Source organism: Eschrichtius robustus, chromosome 6, assembly GCF_028021215.1.
Source record: "Eschrichtius robustus isolate mEscRob2 chromosome 6, mEscRob2.pri, whole genome shotgun sequence".
Classification (NCBI taxonomy): domain Eukaryota; kingdom Metazoa; phylum Chordata; class Mammalia; order Artiodactyla; family Eschrichtiidae; genus Eschrichtius; species Eschrichtius robustus.
In genome coordinates this window covers 34,819,747-34,832,885 of record NC_090829.1, presented here as the reverse complement: position 1 = coordinate 34,832,885, position 13,139 = coordinate 34,819,747, and the positions used below count along the sequence as shown (strand labels likewise).

General features: G+C 39.6%; 1 protein-coding gene across 1 annotated transcript in view; it reads right to left on the bottom strand.

Annotated features, from left to right (window-relative positions):
* ARHGEF26 (Rho guanine nucleotide exchange factor 26) overlaps window positions 1-13,139 on the bottom strand; it is a 154,002-nt gene that overhangs the window by 40,431 nt on the left and 100,432 nt on the right. Inside the window, exons 10-11 of the mRNA XM_068546121.1 lie at window positions 11,392-11,481; window positions 3,996-4,150 (exon numbers count right to left, since the gene is read on the bottom strand). Of these exons, the coding sequence (XP_068402222.1) occupies window positions 3,996-4,150; window positions 11,392-11,481 (245 nt within the window). The remainder of the gene's footprint in view (window positions 1-3,995; window positions 4,151-11,391; window positions 11,482-13,139) is intronic.

Genomic DNA, 13,139 nt, shown 5'->3' with positions numbered 1-13,139 from the left:
ACAGAATCTGTTAAGATGAGACCATTCTGAATTAGAGTGGGCCCTAAATCCAATAACTGGTGTCTTTATAAGGAGAGGGAGATTTTAAGACACACAGAGACACAGGAGGCAAGAAGGCCAGATGAAGACAGAGGCAGAGACTGGAGTTACGCTGCCACAAGCACCACCTTCGGAGGTGCATGGCCCTGCCAGTTTCTTGATTTCGGAATTCTGCCTGCAGAACTATGAGAGAATAAATGCCTATTGTTTTAAGCCCAGTTTATGGTACTTTGCTACAGCAGCTGTAGAAACTATTACAGGGAGGAAGGCTGTTTTTAGCTTCAGAAGAAATTGAAAAGGAAGACCTAAGCCAGATACAAGGCACTGAATGAGACAAGAAGACAGTTAACTACCTTGCAAAATAAGCAAGGTGAGTTTGAACCTATTTAGGTCTTGAATTCAGTTTTCACGTTTCAAAACCAGGGACAATGGTACTTAATCCAGACGGTTGTATATCGGGGTGTAGTCTGCGCACTGTAATGGATAACTAATTATAAGTTATCGCTGGGCAAAAATTGGATATTATAACAAGTTATTATTCATTAATCTATGAGTACAACATGGTAATCTATTCCTTTTTTATTACAATGTTACTGCTACTGCTGTGTCAGGTCTGATAGATTTGCACACCTTCCTCCCTCTGAAGGCAAACCTGGTTGACAGTTTGCCATCATTCTAGTATAGTGGTTCTCAACTGGGGGACATATGACAATGTCTGGAGACATTTTTGGTTGTCACAACAGGGAGGGAGGCGCCACTAGCAAACAGTAGGTAGAGAGAGGCCAGGGATGCTGCTGAAACATCCTACACAGCATAGGGCGCCCCTACGACAACAAACTGTAGGGCTTCAATAGTGCCGAGTTGAGAACTCTGCTCTAGAAGTACCCAGACAACCTGCAGTCAAAGCTTCAAGTACCAAGAATTCACTTTCTCATCCAAAGTAGTCAAACCGATCACCTATCCTTCTGAAATCTGACAGAACAGACTATCAATACGGTGACTCACAAGCAGTCCAGAGCTAATGGAAACTTTAAACTGCTTTTTGATAGTCTAAAAAAGAGTGAAAATTCCTGTCCTAGCAGACAGGGGCATGGTCACTAGCCGCTCTGCAAGCACTAGCAGTGGTACACACACACACTGCAGGGCCGAGGTAGCCACTCATCCCATCCGCCGGCATAAACCATCTCAGCATAAACCATCTGCCAGACTGGACAGGAGGAGGAAGAGTAAATGTCCTCCCAAGCGGTCCCTCCCAGTACCCAGCGAGCCTCTCTGAAGCTGAAAACCACTGGAGACCCAGCAGCTAAGCTCCTTGACTGAATCCTAGAATTATACTTAGGCAGTGGGTGGTTGGATCAGTCCTACAGAGCTGGCACAGGCAGTTATCTTTCATCTGTACCTCGTAGCCAAGCCAAAGCGATTGCCTTGCTCAAAGCTGCTGTATCTCCTTCATGGCTGTCTCTGGCATGCAAAGCATTTGTAGCTGGCTCCTTGAAGCTATAACAGAAATACGGCTGTGCATACTGTACATTTTTAACCCAGCCTGTTTATCAAGACTCTGTGGTCTGCTTGTCACCCTCACCAAATATTCAGGTCATAAACAACTTGAACCTCCAATGCTATTCTTGGAGTCAAGAGCACCTTAGAAATATGATGAGCTAATTGGTAAAGGCAAGAAAACCCCAGTTTTGGTAAAGGCAGTTAGGTACTCAGGGTTGCCCTCTCCATCGAAGCTGTATTTCTTTCTTTTATTAACAGAGAAGTGCAAATATATCTAAGGAAACAAATATGGGATAGCTCACAGTGCAACATTAAATATAATTGCAAAATCTCCTGTGGAGGGCAAAGTACACTGCTAAGTAGCATAGCATATATCTTAATTCTAACTTTCAAAAGTCTGTATTTATTGGGTTCTAGGCAAGTTCAAGAATAAAAGTTGTGGGACTTCCCTGGTGGTCCAGTGGCTAAGACTCCACGCTCCCAGTGCAGGGGGCCTGGGTTTGATCTCTAGTCAGGGAACTAGATCCCACATGCTGCAACTAAGAGTTCCATGCCGTAACTAAGAGTTCCATGCCGTAATTAAGAGTTCCATGCCGTAACTAAAGATCCCACATACCATAACTAAAGATCCCACATGCCTCAATGAAGATCCCGTGTGCGGCAACTAAGACCCAGTGTGACCAAATAAACAAATAAATAAATAAGTATTTTTTAAAAAAACGTTGTTCCTTTTAAAAAAAAAAGAATAAAAGTTGTGACACACTGGTTTAAATACCCTTAATGTTTTCATCACCATAAGCAAAACTACATTTACATTTAAAATTGGCTTGGTACTGTCAATGTATATTTTATCATTAAAAATCAAAAGTTTAGTGAAAGCTTTTGGTCCATTGAGACAGAACAAATATCTCAACAGCTGGAAGATGTTAAAAGTCAAGAGTTCTGGCATTTGAAGAGTCATATATAATTACCCTCCTCTAAAAACAAAACATCGCAAAGAAAGCCAAAGAAACATGCTATCTCATAGGAAACCAACAAAACACAAAAATACAAAAATTATAATTCCTCTCCAATCTGTATTTATAAAATTTACTTAGCTACTAGAACTATTTAAACTGTCCCAGGTAAGAGAAATAATCTCTTCCTGAAGTTATGGGAACCCTATTTTCCTAAGTATGAAAAATAATCATCAGCATCTTTATGGATTCATCATCGTCACATTATGGCTCTTCAGGGCAGACCATACAAAGTTTTCATGTCACCTCGACAGCCAAGCAGCTGAAGTAATTCATAATACAGTCTGATTAAAAGGAGCAGAAAGAAAAGCTCAACCTCTGTTTCAATTTAGTTTGAACTTTCAAGCTAAAATGTCAGCAACTCAGAAGTAGAATTCGAATAAACATTTCATGATAAATTTGGGCATTAATTTTATATATTCACAGAAGCCTGTTTCCATGATTCTCTTTACTTTGTCTAAACTGCACCCTGTGAACTAACTACTACTATTCCTATCATATGCCAGCAATTCAGCCTACCTTCATTGCCTTCATATGTGGAAATAACAAACCACAGATTTATATTTTCATTCTAAGTTCATATTCTAGGAAAGATGGACTACTTATGGAGAAACAGCAGGAAAATATTTTATAATCCAACACATACTGAGTACATTTAATAAAGAATGCTCCCTAGAGAAAGGCAGAGCTAAGGGCTAAGGGGAGTATGTGTATGTGTATGTGTATGTGCATGTGTGTGTGTGTTTTGAGTGGGAACAGTTAGAACAAATGCTGTAAAGAAAAGGCTTGTACAGTATTCCTTCTGGAGAAGGACCTGACTCCACAACCAGAAGTCTGAAGTAAGAGGAATAAACACTCTGCCAACCAAGGGATTGACTTTCTTCCCTGAAGCAGGGAGTATTGGAGTATTGCTAACATCCTCCCAGCCACGGGGAAACTTTTTTCTAAAAAAAAAAAAATCTAATCTTTCTAAAGATTTTCTAACAATCTTTAAGAGCAGTGGATTTTAAATTAAGTTCCAAGAAGCGCTAGAGTCACACCCCAGCTTGTTCTCAACCGGAGCAACTTTTGTCTGTTTTATACAAAGGTCCTATGGCAGAAGAACTGTGAAAAATGCTGATCGAAAATATTAAGAGGGTTGCCTCCCCAGGGATGTCAAGAGAATCCAGTGACATAAACCTGTCAAATGTTTAGAACAGAGGTTTGCACGCTATAAAAGCCCAGCAGCAGTTGGCTAGGATAATGATGCTGGTAACAATTCAAGTCTTCACTGTAGAGGTAATTTTAAAAAAATGAAGCACAGAGGCTTGTATGAGTCCATGTGTAGAAACTATACACCTGACATCTCAAGCTTTTAAAGGATGATCACCTCCAACAGGTGTTTGAATTACAGAGCTTCAAAACTGGATGTACAGCGATCAACGCCACAAGAAGGCTTACCTCTTCTTCTTGGTGATAATGAGCACGTCGTTAAAGAGGAAGAAGTAGACTTGCTGTTTGGACGTCCTTTTTGAGAAAAGCCCAGTGTCTTCCACATAGGCTGTCAACTCACCTCTTTTGACCAACCACCGGGAAGAGGAGACTAGAGGAAAAGGCTACAAAAAGAGAAACACTCAGTACCCAAAGCCAAAGTCAAGTCCTTTTAGGATTATTGAAAGTAAAGTATAAAACTTACATTCAAACAAATGATACATCATTATTTTATATAATAGTGTATTTACCAGGTACATAATAGTGAAATACAGTTAGAGAAGGATAGCACATTCTCCAAGAGAAAATCAGAAAGAACAATTTATTTTCTAATATAAAAAACTATTAATATTAACTTGCCTATATAAAAACTAAAACTCAATCAGAAAATGTTATTGGGTCAACCAAAAATTATTACCCTTCCATTAACTCTTAACTGAAAAAGAAGATTGATAAGGAGTCACTTAAAACTGAAAAGCCTCAAAAGGAAAAGGAGTCACTTAAAACTGAAAAGTCTCAAAAGGAAACCTATTGGTATCAACTGAAGTCATTTTGAATATCACAAATCAGAATCCAAACATACGAAAAAAACATTGATAGCCGTGGTTAAAAAGAGACAAATTGGGCTTCCCTGGTGGTGCAGTGGTTGAGAATCTGTCTGCCAATGCAGGGGACACGGGTTCGAGCCCTGGTCTGGGAAGATCCCACATGCCACGGAACAACTAGGCCCGTGAGCCACAATTACTGAGCCTGCGTGTCTGGAGCCCGTGCTCTGCAATGAGAGGCCCCAAGAGTGAGAGGCCCGCGCACCACGATGAAGAGTGGCCCCCGTTTGCCACAACTAGAGAAAGCCCTCGCACAGAAACGAAGACCCAACACAGCCAAAAATAAAAATAAATAAATAAAACCAGCTTTAAAAAAAAAAAAAAAAAAGAGACAAATTAAAAAGTCTGCATTCAATTCATGAACTAAAAAAACTTTATTCAAAAGGAAAGAAAAAAACCCTGCAAACGTATGTTTTGTCTATTGATTATCTACTTAGCTGTATTCTGGAGAAAACCTTTTCTTAAGTTTACGGTAGTTTCCCTCATGGAAGTTCATCCCTGAAAGCATCATGCCATTTTCTGGTTGTGAAAATGAACTTCTTCCAGAATAATCCATCTTAATCTCATAGAAAAGGCTATATTCAAGGAACTGCATACTGTCTTTTCTTTATTCAGTTTACAGTTTCCAACTGGAAAACTCTCAAAACCTCAGAATAATCCTTACCCTTGAAAGCTCTTTTTTTTAAGTTACCAGAAATGCTAACTGCCAAAAATCTGATTGAAAAAACGACATCCATAAAAATACGCAAAAGTTCTTGGACACACAAAAGATGACTCTAGTAAGTGTGGTGCAACCAAATTTCATACATTTCAGAGAATAATGATTAAAAATAGCCAAAGGAAATTGAGGATATTAGGGAGGAAATAAGAACGCTAAGAAAGGATTTCATATTTTTTTAATTTATAAAGGACGTTTATAAGAAGGTTGCTCATCAGTTACATACTATTTTCCTGAAGATTTAACATGGAAGATGAAACAGTATGGCTGATCTCAAAATTTCAAAACTGGCTATTTAAAGGAGTTCATGTAGTTTTCAGCCTCCAAATCTCAAATCAGACTATGGCTGAGACTTAAAAGGTGACAGACAGGTTGCTTAGATAACTCAGGAGGAACTCACCAGCACACACTAGAGGTCACCACAAATAATCAGAGTCAGGTTAGGTCCTGCCACAGGGCTGCAACTACTGGAAACACACTGCTATCTTGTTATTGCGTGTATAGGCTAAACCAATGACAGTATTATGTAATGCCACCCTATGACTGTTCTTAGTTTAGAGGATGGGGAAAAAAGTTTTTTTAACTCTTGGTCTTTTTTTTCTTTTTAAAAATTTTTTTTTGTTTTTGGCTGTGTTGGGTCTTCGTTGCTGTGCATGGGCTTTCTCTAGTTGCTGTGAGGGGGGGCTACTCTTCATTGCGGTGTGCGGACCTCTCACTGCGGTGGCCTCTCTTGTTGCAGAGCAGGGGCTCTAGGCACGCAGGCTTCAGTTAACTCTTGGTCTTAAAAAAGATTGAGCTTTATGAACATCTCATACTCCACTGGGCAAAAATAAATTTCCAATGTGTATCTAAAATTGACAGTGGCTTGCAATATGTCTATGCTTCTTTAAAAAACAAAAATCTGATATCATAAATGTTTTTTGTTTCAGTTTATTGTTGAAAGATTAAACTCATTCAGATGGCTTTCTTTTAAGAAGAAGCTATAGGGCTTCCCTGGTGGTGCAGTGGGTGAGAGTCTGCCTGCCAATGCAGGGGACACGGGTTTGAGCCCTGGTCTGGGAAGATCCCACATGCCACGGAGCAACTGGGCCCGTGAGCCACAATTGCTGAGCCTGTGCGTCTGGAGCCTGCGCTCTGCAACGGGAAAGGCCGCGATAGTGAGAGGCCCGCGCACCGCGATGAAGAGTGGCCCCCGCTTGCCGCAACTAGAGGAAGCCCTCGCACAGAAACGAAGACCCAACACAGCCATAAATAACTAAAATAAAATAAATAATAATAATAAAAAAAAAATTTGAAAAAAAAAAAAAGAAGACGCTATAAAAATGACCAAAATATTTAGAAGAATCGTAGTAGCCCAAATTGCTCCTATGTGAATTCCCAGTTTAGAAGCTTAGTCTAAGACTAGAATCCAGGTGTGAATCAAAAATAAGAAAAGAAATTCATGAACAAAAACACATCCTTAAAGGTATGGATATAATTCCCATGGAGAAAAGATTTTCATTCTTTTTGGTGTTACTTAGCATCCTAGAAAACCAGCCTCAGCATAAAATTTAACTAATTTTATGGGCCAGTGAGACAAGGAAGAGCAAGTTTTTTCTAAATTGAGACAAAAATGTATCATTTAGCTATTTTAAAGTATACATGTAATTCAGCGGCTTTTAGTACATTCACAATGTTGTGCAATGATCATCACTATTTCCAGAACACTTCCATTACCCTAAAAAGAAAGTCTATATGCACTGAGCAGTCTCTCCCCACTCTGCCCTCCCATTAATTATCCTTACAATAACTCCATGAGGGAAAGTACCATTATCAGTCCCACTTTACGGTTCAGAAAACTAAGAAATGAAAGTTAAGTAATGCCCAAAGTACTACAGCTAGTAAGTAGTGGAGCTACAACTGGAACTCAGGCAGGCTGGCTCCAGAGCCCACGCTCTTAACTTATATCGGCTTCCCGTGCCGATCCGGTGGGCTCTCCTCACCCCTCTCACATTACCACGTGCAGCACATGATACTCGTCCAGAAACTTACTAATTTAAAAATGAAAAACACATGTAAGTAAACATACATACATACATTCATACATACATAAATATCTAATACACACACACACACATATATATAAGCTTTTATCCCCTTCAAATGAGAAAAAGACTAGCATTATTTTGCTGCCATGGTTAAGAATGTGGACGCTGCAGTCAGTCGCAGATCTGAATCCAGGCTTCAGTACTTCTTGGTGTATGACTTTGAGCAAATAATCTACTATTTCTAGCTTCGAATTCCTCAACGATAAAATGGGAATAATAATTAGATACTTCATGGGGTTCCTGTGAGAATTCAATGAGACTATGTGAAAATGGCACATAGTAAATACTCAGTAAATATTTTCATGGCAATAATGGCTACGGTAGGACCATAAACCAAATAGAACCAACACAGAACCTGTTACCTTTCCCTCAGGGTCGTTCCTCCTCTTGGATTCCCTACCTAGGTGGATGGTGTGACTCTCCATCCAGTCGACCAGACTAGACACCTGCAGTACCACAGCTACAGCCCTCCTCCAGGCATCCTGCTTTATCTCTCCGCCTCTGCTTCCAGTCTCCAAACTGGTTTTCTGCCTCCGGTTTTATTACATGCCCAACTTACCCTCCACATAGCTTCTGTAATACATTTTTAAAATAATAAACTGAATCTGGTGTATGTGTGTAGAGTGGGAAGGGGAGGTTGTTAAAAAAAAAAGTCCTATGAAAAACTATTAAGTGAACAACCTCCTTCCCACCCCGTTCCTCATCTACCCAGTTCCCAACCACTGATTACAGCCCCTACAAAGTAGCAACTGTTATTGTTCTTCTATAACTTTCCAGAGATTTCTTACACATAAGCAACTTTTATACTCTTTTTTTCCTCCTGTTCTGCACCTTACTTTTTTCACTTAATAATATAAGACAGAAAGCATACCATATCGATTCCTAAAATTCTTCATTTTTTTTTAAGTTGAGTGGTCTTACATAATTTAGGTGTACTATAATTTATTTAATCAGTCCCCTATTGATAGATGTTTAGGTTGTTTCTAATCTTTTGCAATCAAAACAATGCCATATCAGTAACTTTGTGTGTATGTCTATATATGTGTGTGTGTGTGTAATTTTATACGTTCATGAGTATATCAATAGGATAAATTCTTAGAAGTAAAATTGCTGGGTCATAGTAACTTGCATTTGTAATTTTGATAGTTACTGACAAATTGCCCACCATTGGGGTTATAACAATCTCTCCCATGAGCAACAGATAAACATGGCTTTCCCAACAACTCACTGATAACATGTTTTATTAAACTTTTGAATTATTTATAAATCTAAGTGGTAGAATACATTATTTTAATTTCAATTAGCAATTTTCTTCTGAATGAAGTAAAGCATCTTTTCAGACGTTTAACAGTCATTTGTATTTCCTCTTCTGACAACAGTTTTCTAGTTTGCAATTTTCTAATGGATTTTTTCCTTATCTTCTTCTTATCACTTTGAGGTTATATGTTGGGAATATTAACCCTTTACCTATATGTGAGTTCTAAATTTTTTTCCCAGTTTCCTATTTCCCTTTTCACTTTTTAAATGCCCTTTAATTTTCACTCTAGGGAGAAATTTGTAAATTTTCACATCGATCAATTTTCCTTTTAATGACTTCTGGATTTGGAATAAGTTTAAAAGGCGTTTTACTATGATGCTAAAGTCATCTTTACTAAATGCACATCTGACTGTGTCACTTCCATGCTTAGAACTTTCAGTGGCTCCCAGATGATCCTGCTCTGCTCTTTCTTTTGGCACACAAGGCCCTTCCCATGAGTGCTAGTTCTGCCCTGCTCCCCTCCACCCCACTGAATATGTGCAATTCCTGGGCTACAGCAGCTGAAACCATGTCCTGTGCATTTGTTCCTGCTCTTCACTCCTGGAAGACCCTTCTCTCTCTCCTTTCAAGATCAGCTCAAGCATACCTCCAGTATAAAGCCCTGCCTGGCTGCTACAAGCTCCCCACCCCTTTGTCCCTCTTTCTTAGGGCCGGCCACGCCCTCTCCATTGCTGGTGTTCTCAAAACTCTTCTATCTCCCATAACAGCTGTAGACTTGGCTCACTCCTTTGTATTTCTGTAGGCTTCTACTAGATGGTAAGCTCCCCGAGGGCAGGGATTATGCTTTTGTTTTCCCACTTCAGTCCACAAAGGTGCTCATGAAATTTGTTGAAAGAATGCATGTGCTTGGACAAAACACTTAACTTCTTTGAACATCTGTTTTCTCGTCTTTGAAATGAACTGAATAAAAATGTCCACTGTTATCCATAAAGTGTTATAGAAATGAGGTCCTAAGGTTGTATTAGTATTTCTAAGTGGTCTGAATTAAGTCCTTCATTATAAATCTAAACTTAGAATATTTTCCTTTAAGTTTGCAATTTTAATCATTGAACCAAGAGGAAACAAAAATCCAAAAACTCATGCACTCAACTGATGTTAATCACTTATTTTTAAGAACCCTTGGGGTAAGCATTTTTTCAGTTACAAATTAATTGTGGTTCTAGAGAAACAGAGCTTAAAGGTATCTTAAACCAACTGATTATCAGTGAAGAAAGAAAAAGAAAAATGGTTAGGGAAGGGATTTATCAACTTTTAAAATGGAAACGGTTAGAGATTTATCATTTTTAAAAAGGAGGGGATTAAAAAAAAATCCTTTGATGTATAGATATATTTTCTAAAATACTTAGAAACAAATGAAAGTGAAGGACAGGATTCTTTGTGAAGGATGGGAAAAAATGGGTTTTGAAATTGCCGTAAATTTCTATATGAGGGTATAATAACTAAAGTGTGTGTGTGCGTGCATGTGCACGCTGTTTTTAGCAAGTATCCATCATTTTCTAAGAAGAATCACGGATCACCTTTCTGCATTTAAATCTTTATAGTCAGGGTGTCACAGTGGAAGAGTTTACACTGATCTGCAAGTCAGGACGTCTGGACCCTAGTCCTGATTTTGCCACCACGAGCCGAATGACCCTGTTAACAATTAATTATTCTCGGGGTTGTATTTTCCTCATTTATAAAATAAAAGGGTGTAGCTGTACTATATCAGTGGCCCTCAAACTATATGACACAGCAGAGAGTCATCTGCATAATGCCACAATCGCTCTAATCCCACTGCACAAATTAGGAACACTTTCACCATGAAAACATATGACCGCTTTAAGTTGGTTAATTAAATTCAAGTGGCATAAAACGAAACAGAATCACAACCATGAGCACTCACATCCATTAAGATTTGAACTGTGAGCCAACAAAGGAGTTGACCGTGGCCTAGCCTCGCCATTAATTGTTATTTCCTTCTTTGTTCATCCTGTCATCTGCCCCTGAGCAGTATGAGACAAGCAGTAACAGGCAGCACATATGCAAAAAAGAATTATGGAAGAAAAACAAATTTTAAAAGAACAATTCACTAATAATCCTTTTTTGCAAAAAAGAATTATGGAAGAAAAACAAATTTGAAAAGAACAATTCACTAATAATCCTTTTTTGCAAAAAAGAATTATGGAAGAAAAACAAATTTGAAAAGAACAATTCACTAATAATCCTTTTTTGCAAACTGAGAAAGGAGTGTCCTTATTTGATTTAGGAGAACACCCTGGTCCAGCTCGTGGGATACCACTGTTTTGCAGGATACTTTGAGAATACTAAAGAAATCTCCTTTCTATTCTAAAATTCTATTATTTTTAACCACCCTTTTCTCAAGTTTGGTGTCTTCCTAGGGAAAAAAGAAAGTGCTAGTTAGATAATACCTAAGTCTGTGGCCTAGAGAAAGGTCACTTTATCTGGTATTAGCAAGAGCTGAATTGTCCAAAGCAAAGCATCTGCTATTTCCCCTGCCAGCCTCTCTGTAATCAATTTATGGCCCTGCTGTGAAAAGCAAATTCCTCTCTACTTTGTTGCCCTCAACTATCTCTTTATTCACATAAGATTTAAGCAAGAGCAGTAACAAATCTATTTATGAAGAAGTATGAGCGAATACCTTAATTTTAAATTCCAGCTGAGAGTTAATTGTGTACATCATTTCAGTCCTTTCCATCTTCCGAGCTCCTTCATTGCAGAGTCGAACCAACTGGAAACAGAGAATGATAGGGAGGGTTAAGAGGTGAAGGAGAGAAACCTCACTTTCAAATGCAGATCTCACAGGAAATAATTAGCACTGTGGAATCTCCAGAGACTCATTCCAGACGGTTGAAGAACTCACAGTTTCACACAGTCAAGACTTTGTACCCAGTTGGAAGTGGTGTCATCAGGATGTGAAGACGGAGGAAAAAAACGTCCTGAGGACTTTCAGGGACACACATCCTCTGTGCATTATCACACGATGCCCTCCACATATACTCGGCAGATTCCTCGCATGGTCCAGTCTGCTCCATTCTGCTCCTTTCCCCTGCCCCTCCTGCTCGCCTTCACCCGTGGGAACATCACCAAACTCAGAGCAAGCTGCACCTCGCTCCCCGCTTCATATCAGAGCAGCTGAGGGCAGACCACTGACTACAAAGGCAAATTCTCAGCAGAATGCTACATGCAAAGCATGTGACCAGTAACCTGGATGCTAGAAGAGGAAAGCCTTCCATTGGAACCTAATGGTCAATGATTCTTCAAGGATGGTCAAGCTAAGGGAAATTCAGTTTAATTAGAACTACTGAACTATCTACAAACAGAATGAACTCATAGTCCTTTGATGAGTAGCTGTGATATCATGATTTATAATAAACAAAATATATATTTTGTCTTTGTCCATGGTTTCTGGCACACAGCTCCTAAAACCCTTGTAATTTCCTACGGAAGAGCCACAGGGGCATCTCTGGTTATAATTTAGTTTTGCTACCAGTTCCTGAAATAGCTCCAGGGCACAGAAGTGAAATGGGTATCTTCTGTTATTCATAACAAGCCCCTTCCAACCACGGCTGAGTTTATGTTAATGAGGTGACTTCTGGTAAGCCCCTAAGGATGGGGCTGGTTGCCAGGGGAACCAACCAAGTGATTAAAGAGAAGGCTGGAACTTTTAGCCCTGCAGGCTTCCAGGGAGGGGAAAGGGGCTGGAGATAACGTGATCACTACTGGACAATGGTTGAATAATTCACGCCTACATAATGAAGCCTCCATAAAAATCCCTGAACCTCAGATTTGGAGAGCTTCCGGGTTGGTGAAGAAGAACACTTCTGCGTGCTGGGAGGGTGGCATCTCAAGCTTCATGAGGACAGAACATCCTGGGCTCAGGATCCTTCTGGACCTCACCTTATCTCTTCATCTGGCTGTTCATTCCTATCCCTTAATATCCTTTGTAATAAACCACTAATCTAGTAAGTAAACTGTTTTCCTGAGTTCTGTGAGCCCCTCTAGCAAGTTAATCAAACCTGAGGAGGGGGTCATGGGAACTTGATTTACAGCCAGTGGGTCAGAAACACAGGTAACAACCTGGACTTGTGATTAGTGACTGAAACGAAGTTGGGGGTGTAGTCTGGCGGGCTTGAGCCCTTATCCTGTGGGATCTGATGCTGTATCTCCAGGTGGAGTGAGAACTGAATTGAATACAGTCAGACACCCAGCTGGTACAGCAGAACTACTTGGTGTGGGGAAAAACCCCACACATTTGGTGACCACAAGGGTCAGAAAATGAAGTGCTCTGTGAGTAGAGTACTGAGCACAGAGGAGACACACAGGAGTTTCTCCTTTACACTGTACCTAATACATAATTATTAGTTCACTGGCCTAAACCAAAACAAA